The sequence below is a fragment of the Epinephelus lanceolatus genome, chromosome 16 (genome assembly GCF_041903045.1).
Source record: "Epinephelus lanceolatus isolate andai-2023 chromosome 16, ASM4190304v1, whole genome shotgun sequence".
Lineage (NCBI taxonomy): Eukaryota > Metazoa > Chordata > Actinopteri > Perciformes > Serranidae > Epinephelus > Epinephelus lanceolatus.
The window spans coordinates 22,292,809-22,314,552 of NC_135749.1; the positions used below are offsets into that span (position 1 = coordinate 22,292,809).

Below are 21,744 nucleotides of genomic sequence, written 5' to 3' on the forward strand. Positions count from 1 at the left end.
TCTCCCTGCAGTTCAGCAGCAGGAGAGGAGTGTCCAAGACGGATTCGGCAGGTATGATACTCTCCCAGGAGCGGGAGGCTTGGACGAGAGAGAAGCTCCGCCTGGAGAAAGCTTTACTCTTGGCCCAGGCCCAGGTGGCCCGACTCCGGGGGGAGATCAGGACCGACACCCTGCGAGAGATAACGGGACCTGAGGCTGACAATGCTGCACTGAAGGTCAGCTAAAAACAAATGATATGTCACCATAATTAAGGAGTAATCGTAGTAAGTTAAGGGTAGTAATCATTTTACTTTTCCTCCAGAGGATGTACGGAAAGTACTTGAGGTCAGAAAGCTTCCGCAAAGCGCTGATCTACCAGAAGAAGTATCTGCTGTTACTGCTGGGCGGCTTCCAGGAGTGTGAGGAAGCCACGCTGTCGCTCCTCTCCAGGATGGGCAGCCGGCCATCTCTCCCCAGCATGGAGTCCCTCAGCCAGCGCCGCCGGGGGCTGATGCGCTTCCGCTCTGCCGTCCGAGTCTCAATCGCCCTCTCCAGGTAGGCAGCTGTCTGTGTTGGAGGGTTTGTTTTGGCCAGTGCTATCTTCCTCATGTTAACAACAGATGTATATGCAATCACAGAGATAACTATTTATTTTATAAAACTAAAACCGAAATATTTTCCATTTTAGAATGCGTTTCCTAGTGAAGCGATGGCACAAGGCGACGGGGATGAGCTCCACAAACTCCTGCAGCGTCAACAAGAATGGAGCAGGACAGATGTTAGGTAACCAAAACACATCATGTCTTTTAGACTTTTGATTTTGATTTTCTTTTGGGATACTGTGGTTAACCTTGCACCAGCTGGCACCCAAGAAAGAAACACGACTGTGCACAAGGTATTTTAAGCTCTTTTAACAACATTTTTATTCCTCTCTCTCAGGTACAGATGTGAGAGACTCACCGTATCTTCACCCGGGCAGCGTAGAGATGTACAGAGAAAGAGGAAGCGGAGGAGGAGGGGTCTCCGGCGGCAGGGGTCGAAGTGGACGTGAATCCCCGAGATCAGCTGTCTCCTCCACACAACACAGGTGCAATATCAAATGGGACTTCAACTAACAATCACTGTTATTATTAATTGATATAACAGTTCTTTTCCCAAATAGTCTGTTGAGATCGATCTATAAAATGCCAAAGATAATGATCATCACAAGATATCAGCCCAGACTTATTTATGTTACATTCTACTGACATAAAAAGATAAGAAGACATTAACTTGATATTTTATAGAAAGAATCTGTCTCTAGTGTCATGATGTGTCAGCTCTGTGGCTGAAAGGTTAATGTCAGTTGTTTTCGTGTGGTGTAGGTTTCACATCGCCGGAGACCACGGAGCTCTCACCTGTTCACACCTGCAGAACTACGACCCCGACCGAGCGCTCACTGACTACATCTCCAGACTGGAGGCACTGCAGAGGAGGCTGGGGAGTGTGACTTCAGGTAACACACACAGTCAGCTAAGTCCCAGAAGTACTTCATACTAGTGTACACACTTTACTAGGGATGATACCAGAATTTTATGATACAATACTAGTATGAAAAACAATACTGGATACCTCTTTTAGTACCACAGCAAAAAGAAAAATCAGTCCTAGGCACAGAAAATAGGATATTTTTTCTTATTTTTATTAACAACTTGCACACAGTGGTACAGAAAAAAGTCACTGAACACACGCCTCCAGTCATGAGTGAGAGTATGCGTAGTTTTGTTTCTTTTCCAGTCTGAACACACTACATGCAAACATTTTAGTGGTTCAAATCAGCAAAACACTGTAAGAAGACACTAAAAAAAATTGTAAATGTCGACTAACTTGGCATTTTAATGTCATGCCATGGAAAGAAAGTGTAAAGGTATTTATACTGTATGTATACATCCTCACAAACAAAAATGTCATATTTCTGCTAATTTGAAGACTGACGGCAAGAGTCACAACACATCAGTGTTAAATTCAAATGGTGGTTTCTATGGACCCTCATTAAAATGATGATCATAGCCATGTTTTACACCATAAACATATATGTACACTATCCCTAAATGACTGTGCAGGGGACTGAAGTTGCAATTTGGAAATGGTTTGCATGGAATTTAACTTTTATCAGGATGTGGTTTGCTTCATAATCAGTACCCCAACATTCCAGCTACAGTACAGGCCAAAAGTTTGGACACACCTTCTCATTCAATGCGTTTTCTTTATTTTCATGACTATTTACATTGTAGATTCTCACTGAAGGCATCAAAACTATGAATGAACACATGTGGAGTTATGTACTTAACAAAAAAAGGTGAAATAACTGAAAACATGTTTTATATTCTAGTTTCTTCAAAATAGCCACCCTTTGCTCTGATTACTGCTTTGCACACTCTTGGCATTCTCTCGATGACCTTCAAGAGGTAGTCACCTGAAATGGTTTCCACTTCACAGGTGTGCCTTATCAGGGTTAATTAGTGGAATTTCTTGTGCCAGTTTCGTTGTAGCGCTTGATGGTTTTTGCGACTCCACTTGGGGACACATTTAAAGTTTTTGCAATTTTCCAGACTGACTGACCTTCATTTCTTAAAGTAATGATGGCCACTCGTTTTTCTTTAGTTAGCTGATTGGTTCTTGCCATAATATGAATTTTAACAGTTGTCCAATAGGGCTGTCGGCTGTGTATTAACCTGACTTCTGCACAACACAACTGATGGTCCCAACCCCATTGATAAAGCAAGAAATTCCACTAATTAACCCTGATAAGGCACACCTGTGAAGTGGAAACCATTTCAGGTGACTACCTCTTGAAGGTCATCGAGAGAATGCCAAGAGTGTGCAAAGCAGTAATCAGAGCAAAGGGTGGCTATTTTGAAGAAACTAGAATATAAAACATGTTTTCAGTTATTTCACCTTTTTTTGTTAAGTACATAACTCCACATGTGTTCATTCATAGTTTTGATGCCTTCAGTGAAAATCTACAATGTAAATAGTCATGAAAATAAAGAAAACGCATTGAATGAGAAGGTGTGTCCAAACTTTTGGCCTGTACTGTATGTGTGTGCTGCGATTTCCGAGTGTCCTGAGCAATAAACCTGCCATAATATAGCTGCATCCGCTAGAAATGCTAGCTATGCCTCAGTTTTGGTGCAAAAGCTCTCATGAACATTTTATAGTCCTCTCAATTAAGACTGTTTTCTGGGAACAAATACATTCATTCCGAAAGTTGCATCGCTGCATGAAATGTCTGAGTTTGTTACGATGTAACATCTCTGATCCCTCTGTTCCCATCTGCTCTTGAACGTACTGTAGCAAGTGATGGACAGTGAGCTGCACCAAGCATGCTGTTAAGAGGTGTAACGGTTAATAGGGGTCCCCCTCTCAGTACACACACATGTTGTAGATTTCAAGAGCTCTGGACACTGCACATCCCTGGGTCCTCAGCAATACATCTGCCAAGTGTGAGATCAGTTGGATGAATGGTTATAGAGAAACTTTAAGAACAGACGTACAGGAACTCCTTTGATTTCAGTAAAATAAAGCAGCTGACAAATTGTCTTAACTTTTTTTTCCCCTCCGCAGGTGTTTCTTCATATGCTCAATTGCACTTTGGCTTGAGAAGATAGACGCTGTCAAGTAACTTTGGCTTGAAGAAACTCAGTTGCCTTTTCTCGTGCTGAGCGCTCTGCTGTTTTCTATCATTCTGGTGTGGACTGTATCTCTCCATGTGGACCAAAACACATTTTTTTAATAGCGTACGACATGTTGTATCCAGGCTTTTTGTCGCCAGCACTTGAAAAACAGCTATGTTTGTAAATGAATCTGCCTCTTTGTTGTGGATGAACTACAATCATGTATATTTGTCTAATGCTAATTTAAGACCTTGTGATTAATTTATATGTTTGCGTTGAATGGGTGGAGCGTTATGTAGAGAGTGTTTGGGTTTATTGTTAAGGAGGCTGCTGCTGGATATTCTACACTACACTGTGTTTTGTTTAGGCCAGACAGACTACAGAGGACATTTGTAGAGAACGTATTTTTGTAAAACGTAGGAGCTTTGAATTTTCTGGGTATTTTGTCAAAAACTGAAATAAAGAGGACTACATTATTTGAAAGAGTTGTGTATGTTTCATTTCTTGTTTTCCACTGAATAGATTGTGGTTACGAACGTTTTTCCTTTAGGGATTTTTCTATAACCAGCCTGTTTGACTATGGATTCATCACCCTCCTGAAATCATACTATCTCTATGGGGTCTAATCACCTAAGACTTTCCATATTTTTCATTCTTATGTGCACATTTAATAAATATTCTTTTCACTTTAAATAACAAGTCTCTCCTGATTGAACTATTCTTCGCAGAAGTGAAAAAAAAAAGATGAGATAAAGGCCTGCTGTATATTTTTTAAAAGCTTTTTAACAACCCTTACAATTGAGAAGGTCTTGTGATCCCCCCATGAAGCTTTGACGACCCCTAGTGGGGGTCGGGACCTCCAGGTTGGGAACTTCTGGAGTAAAAGATGAGGGATGCTGTACCAGAGCACAGTTATTCAATACATTAAGCATCAAGTGCCAACAGTGTGGGAGCTTATTTTTAAACTTTCTTTATTGAAAGAAGGAATTAAACTTTTTTTCAGAACCAAAATTCACAATAAGATTAAAATCAAATATTCCACGATGAGGACAATATTTTCTGTAATGAGAAGACATGTTACAGAGTCTAAGTCTAGTCCTAGACACAACACAGCTTGGGCAATGAGACATTGTAACTTAATGTTTACACTAAAGATAGTCAGTGCTCATTAACTAAACGAGGTCCGTTTAGATCAGTACAGGTCACTTTTTTAAAAGCACCTCATTCAAATTTCAGGTGAGGGCAAGAATAACAGTTTATCTCCTCAAATGTGGCATTTCCTATTTATATTTTGGTGTTTATTTTTTGCATTTTTGAAGGAAAACAATCTGTGACCACATGGCAACATCCCCCAGCAGCTCATTCACAGTGCTATTTTGCTCTTTATGTCATTATTTCCACCAAGCAGGTTGTTTTCAGGTTAATTTGTCTGTCAGCAGGATTACAGAAAAACTAGGGGCCTGATTTTCATGAAACTTGGTGGAAGGGTGTAACATGGGCCGAGGAAGAACCACAGACTATATAAAAATAATGGATAGAGGCACTTGTTGGTTTTGACTCAAGTTCAGTATTTTTGCCAGCATCATCTTGGTCTTCTGGAGCCAAAAGTGACCAAATTTGGACGAAAGGGTGGAGCTGACTCATAGACTATAGTGTCGCCTCACAGCCAGCTTGTCACTGAAGCAGCCACACCCTTAATTATGTGTAACTTGAAGCCTTAATAAAATAAGAGGTGAGTTACATAAAAATTCACCACCCGTGCAGTTGTCATGAATCTTGAAATTAGCTGTAGAGATTATATCTGCTGTAAAGTTGGACATTTTAACATCCACGGGGATTGACTTGCTTTTGGAGCCAGCCTCAGCCAGTGGCCATTTAATGAGCTGCAGTTTTTGGTACTTCCACGCTGGCTCCATTTTTCAGCCTTGGAGGTTGCCACTTGGGAAGAACACATACAATTTTGGAGTGGATCTGACTATCTGAGCAGATACACAAATTATTCTTCACTTTAGTTAACATCGGAGACAGGGCATAAATGCCTTACATCTTTAAGTCCAGTAGATGGTGGTAAAGTCTACTACTGACAAAACAATTGTAGAAATATGATGACTCCATGTCACAATCCACATAATCATATGGGTAGCCTACACATGTAGCTGCTCAAAGCAGTCGTTATGAAGCACTCAGTGGTTTCATAGGGGAGCCGCTAGACTAGTAACATCATGTGTGTAAATATTAAGTTACTAAATCATACTGGCTTGTAAAATTAGGGTTTTTTTCAGAATGCAGATTTAAATTTGACTCAGGAAAAAATTTCTTCCTTGCGACAACTTTCTTTGTTAACAAGCTGACATGTTGATAGTGTTATTTCAGTCTCAGCATTTGAAAGTTATAAATATGTGCATGGTATTTCCTGGTTTTCACAAATGCGTATCAAGCATGTGAAATATTCCGGTTTGGAAGTACCTAATAAATGCACAGCTGAGACGATGAGGTTTCGGCACAGCACAGCCATATTTTGACATAATTCTAATAGTTTGGGAAACATATCCAGACATATACTGTGGTCATGCTTGCAGATCTGCATGTCATGGCGGCACCATTTTTGTTTCTTAATGCAATAAAGGCTGCAGTTTCATTTCCTCCTCCCACCCAAATCTGTAATATGGTCTAAAGTAAGAGCCTCTGCTTGCAGTTAGCCACTGAATAAAACATGCAAAGGCCACAAGCCTTTCTCCTCCATCGAGGCACTGTGTTAACTGAGCATTTCTGTTTTTAAGAATTCACATTGTGAACATTAGAATCTGTGTTGAAGTCAGAGTAAAACAGTCAGTGTGAAAATCTCTGCAAACACAAGTCCAAAAAATGCTGATGTTATTACTGACAGAAGAAAGAAAGGGCTGAAAGAAGCACAAAAACTAAACAGCTGGACATTCAGGCAAATCAAAGTGCGTTCATGTAAATGTTCCTAAATTCAAGTCCCAGGAAGTTACAGGTTCGCTTCACACACTTAGGATGTTGGACTGTTTCCTCCTGTCTCTGCTGCGCTCCTCTCATTGTTTCCTCCTCTTGTATCGGATGACGGGGTTGTGAGGGGTGTGAATCATTGTGGTGTAGTTGATTGTGGGGAAATATCCATCCACCAAGTCAAAGTCGTACATGCGCAGTAAAGTGGACCAGATGGTTTTGATCTGGACGTAGGCGAAGTTCTCTCCAATGCAGCGATGGCGGCCTGAGGAGCAGACGGCAAAGGGACAGTTTGGATTTGGATTTCTTTTGCTAGTTTTTGTACATAATTTAAATTTTTGTACACTCAGTTTTAAAGCTGAAACTAATATTGAAAAGAGAATAATTGATTTTTCTTACCAGCTCCAAATGGCACGTAGGCGAACTTCTCCCCTGCAGCGGGGTTGTCGTTGAGGTAGCGGTCAGGGTTGAACTCCATCCTCTCCACCCAGGTGTCGCGCAGACGGTGGTTGACAGTCGGAGAGACGCAGACCTGGTGCCCCACAGGGATGGTGTATCCTGCTGCAGTCTGAGAACACAATGGAGGAAAAACTGTTTCTGCTACACTGTGCTGAGAAATGGAGCATTAAAATTAAAAGGGGAAAGTTTATTTTTGCTGATGTCAAACACTTGAAAGAAATACCAAAAGGACTAGACAGGTGCTCTTACCTGAGGGGAGCGAGCCATCCTCATCATGGTCATGATGGGTGGGCGGAGACGCAGGGTTTCCTTCAAGCAGCGTTCCAACAAGCTGAGATCTTTCAGCTGAGGACGACATCAGCACAATATTAGGAATATTTAACTGTGGCCCAGAGCAACCATTACTTACACCAACAAAAGAAAATATTTGAAGCCTATCTGTATTTCACAGTTGGCTGTAAACTGTTTCATGATCACATCGCACATTTAAATGTTTGTTATTGCTATAAATGAGTACAACCAGGAGGGGGAGCACCTTGTAGTACTGTCATGACTGTTCCCACCTCACGCTTAAAAACTAAATGGGACAGGGCATTTGCGGTCAGGGCTTCTCATCAGTGGAACGACCTGCCTGAGGAACTCCAGCTTGCTACATCTGTGTCTTCTTTTAGATCGCTTTTGAGGACTTATCTTGATCAAAAGGATTTCTGGTAACTTCTCCTTTAAGTTTTTAGGTTTATTCAAAACTATTGAGTTACACCACCTTGAATTGCTCTATTACACTTAACATTCACCCACTGGTTTTACATTTTCTTTGGTGTTTTACTCATGATATTTATTGTTCTTAAATTTTTCCTTGTGCTTGCCTGGTTAGTCAAACATTAACAGTGTCTTTATTTGTTGTGTTTCATGTATAAAGCACTTGGTAACAATGGTTGTGATCAGTACTATACAAATAAACTTTATTATCACTAATATACTCATACTATAAAATCTTTGCATCAACACTGCATCCAGCCTCACCTGATCAAAGTCAAGTGGAGGCAGCTCTTCTCCACACACAGCCCTCTGCTCGGCATAGCAGCGCTCCTGCAGAGCTTTGTCTCTGGCCATGAAGAAACCCATCCAGGCGCTGGTGGTGGAGGACGTGTGCTGACCCGCCAAGAGGAGACCAATCAGCATCCCTGCAATCTCATTATCGTTCAGGGGTCGTCCGTCTCTGAAGGGGAAAGAGTGTCATTTTTACAACTGAAGAGGATTTAAAGGGCCATAACGATATTTTAAATGTTTTAGGAGACAGCTTCCTACGGACACCTCTTCAGACTTTATGGTGATTTTCTTGTAGCAACATCACTGACGATATAAACGATGTCTTCATGTCTAATCTCTTCGGCTCAGTTACCCCTGGGATATAGTTTTAAATAAATTAAAACTGCTGTTATTATGTGAGGTATATATTTACTTTTACTGTTTTCTAGTAAGAACTCTATGATTTAGAAAATTTTCAGTTTATTTCAGGATCTTAAGCTCCTCTAAAATTCTACCATCATCTGTTTTCTTTATTATTTAGTCTTTGGAGAACATGATAACATGTCTAAGTGTATCTAATGGTCCAGTTAAATATGATCCAGCAGCATGAGCTTACATGTTTTGTCCCGCACATTAAAGCTCTCTTACTTGTAGGTGGCATCGACGAGCGTCTGCAGGATGTCGTCCACTTTCTCTCCAGACTGCCGGCGCTTCTGAATCACCTTGAAGAAGATGTTCTTGATCTCTGTGTGAGCTCTGTCCCTTTTCCTAACAAAAAATAAACATATATTTGTGTTATTATTTTTACTCACACTAGAAACAGTCCAATCAGACGGGATTGGAAAAGTGACTGTACATGTACAAAATTTGTTTTATGTAAAGTGTTGTAAACTCTTTCTTAGAATTATTGTTAGAGTATTTATGGGCTTCTCTTGTATTGTAATATGCCAGCACTCAAGAGTCTTTCTTTCTACCGATGTGTGTGTCCTGAGCTCCTCCAGTGCTCCTACCTGAAGCTGGGCAGGGGCAGCCAGCCGGGCAGAAGCCAGGCAGCGTGACTGAATCCTCCGTCCAGGTCGGCGTAGAGCTGGGCCACTCGCTCATTCAGCATGCTGCGGATTTCCTTCCCATGAAGGCAGCTGCTGGCCGTCAGGATGATCAGCTCAGACAGAGCCTCAAACAGGTCTGAAACAGGCAAATAGGTCATTAAGTAAGCAAAACAATCAATTAGACAAACAATATACCAGACATGCCTTGTAAATAGTTATATTGCTTTATTTTTCCGTTGTTTTTAAGTGTTAATATGACACGGGATGTCTATTAATGGCAAAATTGGCACTAACAAAAACTGACAGTGATCAGGTATTACTCAATATTTTTTCTATGAGTAATGCATTTAAGTTGTTTTGTTTTGGACTCAATATAAAGCTGCACAATACATCATAAAATGGTGGAAACTACAGCCAAAATACAGCTGTTAAGTGACTTCACATACTCCACAAAAGTGACCGAAGAAGTCTGATTAAAAGTAAATTACATCACGTGTTAATTTTCTGATATTCATGTTTTAATTAAGTTATTTGTGAAGGACCTTACTTTTCTCCCCGCTGTCTCCCCATCTCTGAAAATACTCGATAGTCTCGGCTTCGATGATTTTTACGTGTTCCCTAAAACGAGCAATATTCAGTCCGGTCTTCAACATCTTCTTTTGTTCCAAAAAGATCTGCAACATATGGAATAAAGTACATTTTGAGATTCATTTTCTAGCATTTATTAACTAGGTGGGATCTTTCTTGATTTCACAGTTAAGGTGGACTCACAGGATTCGGCACATCATAGGCTACTCCTTTGCCAAACACCGGAGTGGTCAGTCTGGAGTAGACGTCCTCTGCATTCAGATCCTCATTCTTGCTGTTGAACATCAGCGTGGCAGCTTCGCTGCCAAGCAGGTAGGTGAATGTACTGCCCACCATGGTGAAACTGAACACAGGGCCGTACTGGGGGTGGACAGCAGAGATGCAAATGTTAAAACAGTACTGAGGGGTCGGGATAAAATACATCTAAGGGGTTGCAAGACAGTTCATTTGAATCCTCTACTGTGTTAATAATAGAGCTGCAACTAACTATTAAATTTATTGCAAACTACTTTGATAATCGATTAAACGGTTTGAGTAATTTTTTGAGAGAAAAGTCAAAATTCTCCAATTAATTTGAAATGTGAGTATTTTCTGATTTATATTTATATTTGACAGTAAACTTAATATCTTTGGGTTGTGGACTTTGGAAAACAGGGCATTTTTCACCATTTTCTGACATTTAATTGTCCAAACAAATAATCGATTATGCGAGAAAATAATTGTTTGTTGCAGCCCTACCGGATGACTTCAAATCTTCAGGCCAGGATTTATTCTAATTAATTTTAATTGTATTTTATGTAGTAGTCCTACACCATGTGCATACTGGTGTGGCAAGTAGACATTGTGTTTAGGCGTCACAGTCCAAAAAAAGTTGAACAAGGTCAAGTGTGTACGTGTGCAAATCCATGTGTGAGAGGTAACATGAGATAGAGACAAGATTTTTTTTCTTCATCTTACCTGCAATCTGTAACTTATTGAGCTTCAACTACCAATTATTTTCTTCCCTAATTTACCTGTCTAGTATTTTCTTGATAAGCTGATGAGTCATTTTGTTTGTATTGTTTAAAACATTTATCTCAAAGCTTATTTTTAACATATTGAAATTGCTTGTTTTGGCTGACCAGCAGTCCAGAAACTAAAGATATTTAGTTGAATATTACAGAAAATCAGCCAGTATTTACATCTGAAAACCTGGAATAGTGATTTTTTTTTGGCATTTTTGATAAAAGCTTACTTAAGTAATTGATTCATTATGAAAACAGTTGCAGATTAATCAACTATTAGTCTCAGTTCTTCTGCAATACTTACTTTTTCATATGCATTTTCAAGAAATTCAATGGGACTTTTCCCAAATGCAATGGCATGGCCCAGGAAGGGGATGCTGGAGGGGATGAAGGGTGGATACTTCTGCAAAAAAGACACATGATAACAGTAGGTGATGATGAATACAAGCTGACAATAAGGACTTTCAACAACCATTTTTGGCACTGAATATTTGATGCATGGCTAACTTACCAGATCTTTGTCAGGGCTCTGTTTGAGCAGCAGCTTAGAAATATATCCCAGAGTGAGAGTGATGACAGAGGCTGCCAAAACTACGGAGGTCAGGTTGTCGTTCATTTTCCCCAAAGTGTCCCCGAGCAGTTTACTGCTCATTTGATACAAGTGAATAGACATTTTAACTTCCTCCGCTGGATCCACAGACACACTTCAACCTGAGAGAAATTCGCTTTGTAATAAAAAAATAAATTCAAAGTTTCCAGTGCATATAAATGTCCAGCTCATCTGATGCTCATGTTGGGACACAGTTGGTCATATCTCCCCACAGTCTCTACCTGGCTATACTCGTCCTGCCCCCGCCTGACCAATGGGGGCTTCCTATTGGCTGCTGACCGCGTGTCTGTCAAGCATCCGCCGCAGTGATTGGCTACTGGTACCTGAACCCATGTCTTGCTATATGATGTCACTCCAGCCGGGAGAACACTGCGCCATCGATTGTAAGGATTTTTGATAGAAATTTAATACCAAAATCATTTTATTCGGCTTTAAACCTTTTCCTTTATCTTAAAACGAGCGCGGTGAAAAAGTTTAAATTCTTTCCTGCCTCACAGAAATATACGAAACATAATACATACCAAGACATTTTTAATTTAATAGAAAAAAATGAGCTTGCAGGTTGCACTCCACTGGTAGTGTGATTACTGGAGGGTAATCAGTGCACGTTCGCTTTAAATGCCAAGACCTTTCCAATTTGCACAGTGGCTAATAAGAAAAACATTTTTATCTCAACAGAAGCAGAAGGTTGATAAACTTGAGATTTTTAGATGTTTGTAAGCAGGGGCGGATTATCAAACAATGGGCCCCTGGGCACAGATATGCAAAAGGCCCCCCACCTCTCCTACATAGGAGCAAAACACTTGCACCAACTAGTTTAGCCTCCTTTTCCTTGTTGTTTTGCATCACTTTGTGGTTGTAGTGCATCTTTTGTGGTTTTTGTGTCCGTGCTGTAGTTTGGTGTCTCTTTGGAGTAATTTAGTTTGTCGTCTAGGTACTTTAGTGTCCTTTCTGGTTGTTTGTGTCGATTTGTGGTAGTTTTGCTCCTTTTTGTAGTTGAGTGACATTTCACAGGTATAGCACAGGCATGTCCTGATTTTGCCACGTGGTTGTTGTCCTGAGAACAACATTTTGTATGATAGCTCTGGGACAGCTGCCTCAGCCAAACAATGTTTGTGATATCATCAAAGAGAGCCCTGCTGCAAGTGTCCTGCAAAATATATAACGGCTGTGCAGAAAGGTGAAAATTACAAGACGAGACCCAACCTGAAAGTTTTACTTTAGTTTACGCTAGTCTGCCACTACAGACGTTAAAATATATATTTGCTTTTAAGATTAATTGTAAGTATTTCGTCACCATGGATATATGCTGACATTAGCTTTCAAAGGTGAGCTAGCAGTTAGCCAGCTAGGGTGCTACCTGCTTAGTACTAATCCCTTTAGAAAGGCCACTACAAGAAAATGTGTTATTTGTTTGGATTGTCAAAGGAACAGTGAGCCATAGATGTTTGTTTCTGGCTGCTAGAGTTAGTGGCCTAGCTATAGTGCGCTAGCATTAGCATGCTAAAATTTGCATGCTAGCGTTAGTCCGCTAGCCCACCAACTGTTTTTTCCAGGATTGTGCCAGGTGAGAGAAAGTATAGAGTGCCGAAGTCACGCCCCTTCCGGTGAAGCTCATGGGACCTTAGATCGGAAAAAATATGAATGTCAGTGAATGAGGAGAGAAATATTATCTTTTGTTCCCGTTTGAGTTGTGACATGAAATCCAAATATGTCGTTAATGAATTTAAAACATAAATTTTAAGGTCAAGAAAGTCATACTTTGTGGTCGAACTGTTGAGATATAAGCTTTTGAAAAAAACGTAATTAGAAAAACTACACGAGGCGGTCGCGTATGTGACGTCATAGCTTTCGCTCGCTTCCTGCATCTTCAATCATAAATCGATTAATCATTAAACAGTGGAATTTCAGCAAGGAGGCCAAGCTGCAGGAAGCGAGCGAAAGCTATGACGTCACATACATGACCTCCTCCTGTGTACTCTTGAGTCTTTCTAATTAAAAAGCTTATATCTCAGCATTACCAAAAAGTATGACTTTCTTGACCATAAAATTTATGTTTTAAATTCATTAACGACATATTTGGATTACATGTCGCAACTCAAACGGGAACAAAAGATAATATTGCTCTCCCCATTCACTGCCATTCGTATTTTTGACGATCTTTTTTTCTTTTCTTTTTTTTTCTTTTCCTACTTGTCTGCATTGGTCTTCATAGCTTAGCGCCACTAAAGGGTGTAAGCTTCTTGTGAAGATTGATGCACTGTTAATCTTGCAGTCAAGTATTTTATACCCATAATGCGTGGTTGTGTATTTTTGACGATCTAAGGTCGCATGAGCTTCACTGGAAGGGGCGTGACTTCAGCACTCTATTGCATAATGAAAGTGATGCTTTCAGGCCACACAACATAAGAATTATTTTCTATATTATTATGTAAGCTACTACACAAAGTATATGCCCAATATTGCTTTTTATTAATGTAGTATTTCTATAGTATCTTGTTTAGTACTGAAACATTAGCTTTTTTCCATAACATTAAAAGACAAAGTACTAACCTATTTCTAACATCAACCAGTTTCTTTCATGGTTATATCATTTTAATCAATGATTGTCAAAGATTATGCTCTAACAAAATGTATATAATTAAAAATGATCAGAATCCATGTTTTATTTAGCCTATGTATGCTCCAAGAATGATTAATTCATTTCAATTTACACATCAATTGAGATGTGTGTCCTGAAATTAGCCCTTCTCTTGATTACTTTTCTTTTTGATATTTTGTTTAGGTACAGTGATACCTGCTGGATTTTCTCTGCTGAGATAGGGTAAAAAAATGTTTATACATTTCTCGCTGCATTTTACAACTAAGACAGACACAGAGGTCCCATTTAGATACTCTATCTTGTAAAGGGTCCTTGGTTGAAAAAAGGTCGAGAACCTCTGCTCTGTATCACCTTAAAAGTGATTTTCTGAAAGTGATTACTTATTATTTCACTTCCCTTGGTTTACAGCTGTTTGTTAGTTTACAGGTCATGTTAGAATTTTCCAAACAGCCTGATATTCCATAAGATGAATCACTCTAAAATAACATTTTCTATTCATTGTGTTAATTAAACATAATGTGGTTCAGGCTTTTCAACACAAACTCATAATACATCCTCAATTATGCATCAGTCAATTTATTAAAAACAAAACATTAAATAAACATATTTACATGCACTCAAAATATATGACTCATCAGAATGTGGAGTGGTGAAAGGTATCGATCAGTATGCATAATATACAAAATGAGGTGTTTGTGGAGACTTTGCTCTTCATCCAGAATTACTGCAGTCAAATGAGAATTAGTCAGAGAACCTGCACAGGGATTTATGGCAGCTGTGGTTTCATCAACAGTTTTTCAGCCGTAGGCGTATTTGTCCGTTACAGTTTTATCATTTGGTGTCATCTGTCCACTCAGCTTCATCAAAAGCTTCACAATAAGGCCAGCCTGTAAGGAAATAAAAAATATAAGTGTTTATGTTTTAACATAACTTTAAACATGTGAACCATTTAAATAGTGTAGGAAAGGTCCTGGAACAGTTACCTGTTTTGTGTGCACAATGAAGTTCATTTTATTGTCACCACTGTGTATCTGGAAGTACTGATCAGCGTGTCCAAGCTGCCACATGAATGTGCCATACTCTAAACTGATGAGAAGGACCTGCAGGTGCAGAGGTTTAATAAATTATTATACGGAGGTTGTAAGAAGCATGCACAAAAGAGATACATTACAACAAATGCTTGATTAAAACAATGAAGAAAATCCTATTTACATAATTATTAAAAATTATGAGTTTTTATTGATTAATCCATCAGTGTATCTAGGATTAAGTGGAGAATGGGATATACTGTTTTCACTTCCTACAAAAGCATCTATTACAACTGTCCAAGCAGCTTGTGCAGCAAAACTGCAGATAAACATTTGGAACATTTGGTGTATAGCTGAACTTTAACACAGGGAATAAAAGATGGCGATACCTTGGTCTCCATATTCATGAGGTGCAGCCCCTTTGTGTTGACCCCGACGTAGACGCGGATGACTTTGTGGTTGCTGGCACTGGCCTTTGTGTAGACCTGCCCTGTGAAGAAGGCAGCGCCGTAGGTCGGGATGTCCCAGCAGTTCTGCAGGAAGAGTCGCTGCAGGTGGTGCATCTCTTTACTCACCCCCTCACTGGTGCTCAAGGCCTTTCAGAGAAAGAGGGAAAAGCCTGTCAGTCAAGCCAGCATGGGATTTTTTTTGATGACTGATAGGGGTTTTTTCTACAATGAAAACCTTGAGCGTACTTTGTATTCATGCAGAATCCTGTTGGTCCAGTGGTACGCTTTGCTCTTCACTTTGGATATCGGCACAATTGATTTCAGGTTTTCCTCACTATTGAAAAGAAAACACAGAGAAATGCAGCTTTTTACGAAACACACACCACCTCAAACATTCACTTCAGCATGACATATCACATACAAAAGGTAATGTTAACATTTAAGAGGTCAATGCAATATGTATTTAAGCATAAATATGATGTGAGACAGAGTTTTACTTGAGGAATCCTTGCTTGTGCTTCTTGCTCTCATAGCTGCCGTAGATGATCTGCAGGAGGAGGCTGGCCAGTGTGATTAGCTTGCTGTCTGGGGCAGGAAAGAAGCCCTTCAGGAGGCAGTGACGGGCCTCGTCAAACAGAATGAGGATGGCCAGAGGATCCTCCACCTGGGACAAAACAGTAAGAGGCAGAGTGAGGAATCGCTCTTACCACATTTCACATGCAGGCTATAAATAAGCAGCTTCTTGTGTATAAGTGAACTACCTTCTTCTCGATTTCAAGAGGCAGCCGGACGTCCCTGCGGAGGAAGAGCTGAGGCGTTTCCCTTTGAGGGTCCAGCACCGTCAGGTCCGTCACAATCTCTGTCCAGATCCGCAGGTGCTGCAGCGGCTTGTGGTAAGGCTTCAGCTGCAGGTCTGACACACAAAATGCACACCGATGTTACTGCAGTCTTACAGTTTCATTATCTACGTGATGAGAAATTCTGAGGTTGAAAGATATGAATTTTTGAAAAGATTTTGTTGCAAAAACAAAAAAGCAACACACAACATTTGATTAAACTTTTCTGATATACAGTATGTTTGGCCACAATTGGTTTTGCAGCCACAGGATGATGATGATTTTAGAGTGATTTTAGCACGTGTCATATGAGTGAACTCACGGAGGTTCTCGGAGCACATCCAGATGGTGAAGTACTGCTGGGTGTCCTGTGAAAGACGCATGCCTTCCATGATCTGCTGCACTGTTGTGTTGTTGCCGTGCTTCAGCTCCACAGAGCGATAAGAGCCGTCCATGCGGTAGATACGCACCTTCTCATACTGTAGAACACAAACATGCCATAAGCAAAACTAAATAAATAAGCTCAGTCCTTTGTAATTAAAAAATAAAATCTGCTGGGCACCTCAGATCATGCTTGAGACATTAGCACCATCTTGCGACCAGCAGACTGAACTGCTGATCATGTTTAGATACATTAATAACAAACTTGATCTTCCTGTTTGCAATATAAATACTCACAGGTTTGCTGCTGGCTTGCTGCAGAAGCTTCACCGCCTCCTCCCATTCGTTCTGTTTGTTCTCCTCACACACCTGCAGAGGTGATTTCTTCTGCTGGTCTTCAATGTGCTGTTGATGGCAAAGTCAATATCGGTATTTATTGGTTATCGTCTTCCTCTACAACTGTATTGCTAGATGTGATAAAGTGCATCATAATACATAAAACTTTTATTCATAAATTAGAAAAAAGCAATTACTATATATGTCAAATTTACAATATAATCAGTCAGTTTTACAATATATCCATTGTAATGAACATCAAATATTCAATTTGTCAAATAATAGATATAATGTTAAGATATAACACTTTACTGATGTTACAAATCAAATTGAAAAGTATATATATCAATACATATACATTGATATCAAAAATCAAATCAAAAATTTTGATATCAAAATGATAATGGCCATTAAATCATCCATTGCAGCTTTAGGAAAAAAAAAGGAAGACAGTCAAGTGTTAAGACAACACCAACATCACGTTTCTTACCCGGTCTATCTCAGGGTGCTGCAGCAGGAGTTGCACTATCTCTGCATGGCCTCCTCTGGCTGCAAAGTGCAACGGGGAGCTGAGCTGACCATTCAGCAAGTTTGGATTACAGTTACCTTTCTCCAGTAACAGCTTAGTCGCCTCCACTTTACCGTGCCTGGATGGAACCAAAGAAAACTTAACCACAGTCCAATATTAAAAACAAACAAAAATCCAAGGACATAAGAGCTTTTAGATATATGAGGTGAGCATCAGACTCACCAGCAAGCATAATGAATGGGAGCCCAGTGGTCGCTGTCCAGCTGCTTGACTGAGAAGCCGCTGTCCAGAAGCTTAGACAGCAGCTCCGTGTCTCCTTCACAGGCACTGCGGTGGAGGGGGAAGTCCTCCACCCACTGGCGCTCCCTGCAGAGAATTTTGTTAATATTCTTTTAAAGGCGTTTCTTTTTTAAAGACTGCCTTATGAAAGGTGGGAAGAAAAAGGAAGTCAACAGTCATAATCAAACCTGTGACACAAAGAAATGAGACACAAAGAGGTGCAGAGGTTGACAGGTGGAGATGACAGCAGTTATAAGTGGTTCATGTAAGAATAACTCCTACTTGTCTTCTGCCACACAGTTAGGACCGTGTTGCCACTTCTCCCTCTTGGGGATCTGGATCTTGGAGTAATCAGGTGCTCCGAGCCCAAAGTATGGGTTGATGATTACTTTGTCCACCTGCAGACATTGGCCCAATGAACAGGGAAGACAAATGGAGGGCGATTTAGGTCGCAGTGCAAATAGAACCACATTTTCCAAGTTTGAAATACTTCCTTACAATGGACAAAAATGTCTACTCCCCATCCATTTACTATGAAGTATCTTCAAAGTTAACTCACCCTGTTGGTGTACTGCAGATCAGAGCCGTAGAGCGGGTTGAGAATGCACATGTCTGCCTTCTCCAGGGACATCATCTTGCTCTTGATCTCCAGAGCAGTGTAGCCCATGTGCAGCCCCTCCTCACTCAGTTTGCCTTCACTGCTGTAAGCTGGGTTGCTGACATTGGTCTTCACCCGCTCAACGGGTGCTGGTCTGAACAGAGCGGGGATGGCGTGAGGCACTGTGTGCTGCTCTGCTAACCATCTACGGAGGTCAAAGACAAGATACAGTTTAAGCTCGGTTTCCACAAAGCCTCATCCAAGAAGATCATGTTTTTAAATTTATTCTTACTTGTCTAAAGCCAGAAGCATCTTGGAGGTGATGGAGCAGAAGTGGGTGCTAGTCTCACTGCACACCCGCATGATGTCCTGGAAGCAGTAGAAGCTCGGGCTCCCGGCAATATAGACAGGCTTGCTGTTATCTGTTCAGGGGGATGTATTATTACATAGTATATAACTATTTTTTACAATATTTGAGGCACTGATTTAGAGAGACAGATTCTTTGTTTCTTGCTCACCTTTAACACTGACTGGCACAACAAAAAGTGAGGCCTCTTTTCCTTCATTGTCTCCATCTAGAGGGAATTTCTTCATGTGCACCACACGCTTTCCTGAAACCCAAAACTGTTTTTAGATCCCTGGTTCCCAATCTAAGAGGTCAACTCAAACACATGTGCAGTCTGTGAGGAAGAATATTCTTTACTTTAAAGAGATAAAAGGCAAAAGGCTTGGATACACTGTTTTAAATGGTCAGGAGGGGTGATACTGTATGCATGTCTTAAATTAGAGATATTCATGAGTGCAAATGTCACAAATGTCCCACGCTCACCTATGAAGCCTTGGTTGTTGGATATCGGTCTGATTGTCTCGTCGACATAATCCAATATGGATTTGGATTTGTCTCCTGATGCTTGGATCTTTGTCGCCAAGAGGACTTTCTTTCTCTTCTTCTCCTTTCCCTCCAAAGGCACTTCAATCAGCAGGATCTTTACAGGGACCAGAAGAAACATAGAAACTAGGTTAGAAATACAGGACTGGAAAGGTAGGGAACTGGCTGGCTGAATGCCTGTCTAGATGCCGGGAAGACGCTCTGCTGTCAGACTCAGCACATTTACCTCATAGGCTTTGGCTCTGTACTCCTTTGAACTCAGGCTGACTTGACTCTTTGGGCGAATGACAGCAACAAACACATCCTCGAGGCTGTCCTCGTTGCCCATACTGCTGACTCTTTCTCAGTCCTGACAAAACCGTCTACACAAGGGCCAAATGCTGTGGAGAGGCATCCCTGAAACAGAAGATCACAGGGGGAGCAAATGTTATCATGACTAAGATTAATAACAATTTTATGTTGATAAGACCAGATCTAGCTCGAGGTTAAAGCCTGGCATTTCTGACAAACTCACAATAACCTCACTCGAAAAGGTGCTGATATTTCAAGAAGGTTTTTTGATGCTTTATATAACATATCACATATAATCAATTAGTTTTCCAATACAAAATCTAACTCCATCTATTGTGAGAGTTGATTTATCATTTATGTCGTATTTCAAGCAATAATGTCAGACATTCTCTAATATCATCTTCTCAGATGTGAGGATGTGCTTCTCTAAACTAGGACAGAGTGTTGGCCGAACAGGTAATTTATCATTGACCGTAGAGCAGGGATGTCAAACATATGGCCCAGGGGCCAGAACTGGCCTACCAAAGGGTCCAATTCGGCCCACTGGATGACTATGCACACCTGATATTGATGCACCTGTGACAGCTAAAAGGTGTCAGGTTTAACCAGTGAGCGGATACTTCATGTAAAATGCTGCCTCAGAGGCCTCTCTAACCTGACCAGCATACAGCTCTCTGAAATAACAATAAATGGATTTAAAGATATTGAACATTGTGCAAAATATTATTAACCACCAGCTTCAGTACAAAAGACTCTGTATCAGACTTCTATCATAAAATAAGATGGCTGGCGGGTGTTCATCATTTGTTTTTGTAAGTGGATGAATGTTTTCAGAATAAATTCCTTTACACAAAAAAAGGGTAAAATCTGAAGGGGTTGTTATTATAGATTATTATGTAATGGTTTTTCTGGTCCGACCCACTGTAGATCAAACTGGGCTGTATGTGGCCCCTGAACTAAAATGAGTTTCACACCTCTTTCCTAAAATGTCAGTTCACTTGTGAAAATTGCACCACTTGATTGTAATGCATCTTTTAAGAACCATAGCAGATGATGTTTGAGGTGCATATGATTGTAATTCATTACAAGTTTTATTACTTTTTAAACAAAACCCTACCAACTGTGATATATGATAGTAAATGCACCTGTGTTGCCTTATGACTGTGGTTATAAGACATATCATGGAAGCTTACAGCAGCGTGTACCATGCCTTATCAGCGTGTTATAACTATATTATGGCAATAGATTTCGTAGTTATCTGCAATGCAGTGCAGACTTCAGGTTAACCCACTCTCCAATGACTTATAGTAACAATCAAGCAACAATAATAGCTGCTCAAAATCAACTTGTTGAGTTCAGAGGGGGTCACGCCCCGGAAACCAAAGTCTGTTGTCTTAGAACAGTTATTACACAAAGTGAATTATGCGCTGTATTTAAGACTACACTCCGTGCTGTCAGATCAAACCAATCTCGACACATTTCCCCGACCACAACAAACAGGATCAACTTTTTGGACTGTATCAGCAGCTGTAGCCGGGATGCTACACTCATCATCACCGCTTTTCCGCTCGCTGGGCTGTTGAAACTTACCGAAAGCGACGTGACTTTTTCCTCAAACAGACCAAACACAGTCTCGCTCAGCTCGCAGGGAGTTTCAGCTTGTTAAATTTAATAGTCCGCAGACGGCATACTGCCCCAGGTAAACTTCCACGGCAGATATTTGGGTTGAGGTAATGTTTAGTGGTAGGCCTGTAACTTGGGGCAGGGCTGCAGAGACAAACAGAGGAATCGTGTTACGTTTCATGACAGCAGCTCCGGTCGGACAACAGAGAACTCTGGCGGTGAGGGGGACTCAGTGCGGCAAAACTGTCTCAAAATACTGCTTATATTCCTATAAAACAAGGATTGATAATACTGATAATGATGACAAATACTAAGTTACTATATAAAATGTATTTTAGAAATATGGATATAATCACAGGGACATTATTAGTGAGAGTGATTTATTTTTCCTCTTAATTGCTCCACCCTGTCAGTTGAACATGAAGCTAACTGTTACAGCTAGCAGCTAGTTAGCTTTATATTTAAAAGACAGAGTGGTGTCAATAAAAAGGAAAAATAAATCACTCTAACCAAAAAAGTCCCTGGAATTATATCCATCTGTCTAAAATACATTTTACAAAAC

General features: G+C 40.4%; 3 protein-coding genes across 8 annotated transcripts in view; 1 reads left to right on the plus strand and 2 right to left on the minus strand.

The window, feature by feature from the left end:
- The window catches only part of akap9 (A kinase (PRKA) anchor protein 9), an 87,304-nt gene extending 83,186 nt beyond the window's left edge, over nucleotides 1-4,118 (plus strand). For all 6 annotated transcript variants that reach the window (XM_033637536.2, XM_033637538.2, XM_033637537.2 and 3 more), the window contains 6 exons: nucleotides 12-215; nucleotides 302-534; nucleotides 668-762; nucleotides 919-1,066; nucleotides 1,344-1,474; nucleotides 3,586-4,118. In XM_033637536.2, coding sequence (XP_033493427.2) covers nucleotides 12-215; nucleotides 302-534; nucleotides 668-762; nucleotides 919-1,066; nucleotides 1,344-1,474; nucleotides 3,586-3,629 — 855 coding nt within the window. In that variant the 3' untranslated portion in view covers nucleotides 3,630-4,118. The remainder of the gene's footprint in view (nucleotides 1-11; nucleotides 216-301; nucleotides 535-667; nucleotides 763-918; nucleotides 1,067-1,343; nucleotides 1,475-3,585) is intronic.
- Nucleotides 4,119-4,924: 806 nt separating this feature from the next.
- cyp51 (cytochrome P450, family 51) lies at nucleotides 4,925-11,548 on the minus strand. The gene is made up of 10 exons (XM_033636504.2): nucleotides 11,243-11,548; nucleotides 11,036-11,134; nucleotides 9,911-10,087; nucleotides 9,687-9,813; nucleotides 9,101-9,275; nucleotides 8,739-8,858; nucleotides 8,085-8,280; nucleotides 7,311-7,406; nucleotides 7,002-7,170; nucleotides 4,925-6,867 (listed from the first exon to the last, which is right to left on the minus strand). Exons 1-10 carry the CDS (start codon nucleotides 11,402-11,404, stop codon nucleotides 6,689-6,691), a joined length of 1,500 nt encoding a protein of 499 aa, XP_033492395.1. The 5' UTR covers nucleotides 11,405-11,548; the 3' UTR covers nucleotides 4,925-6,688.
- Nucleotides 11,549-14,503: 2,955 nt separating this feature from the next.
- Nucleotides 14,504-21,301, minus strand: krit1 (KRIT1 ankyrin repeat containing). Its single transcript, XM_033636361.2, has 17 exons — nucleotides 21,150-21,301; nucleotides 19,495-19,664; nucleotides 19,209-19,365; nucleotides 18,898-18,990; nucleotides 18,672-18,801; nucleotides 18,341-18,584; nucleotides 18,064-18,179; nucleotides 17,725-17,868; nucleotides 17,464-17,620; nucleotides 16,935-17,042; nucleotides 16,579-16,735; nucleotides 16,182-16,333; nucleotides 15,918-16,084; nucleotides 15,667-15,754; nucleotides 15,361-15,567; nucleotides 14,927-15,043; nucleotides 14,504-14,830 (listed from the first exon to the last, which is right to left on the minus strand). The coding sequence occupies exons 2-17, from the start codon at nucleotides 19,594-19,596 to the stop codon at nucleotides 14,741-14,743; spliced, it is 2,229 nt and encodes a 742-aa protein (XP_033492252.1). The 5' UTR covers nucleotides 19,597-19,664; nucleotides 21,150-21,301; the 3' UTR covers nucleotides 14,504-14,740.
- Between the last annotated feature and the right edge of the window lie 443 nt (nucleotides 21,302-21,744).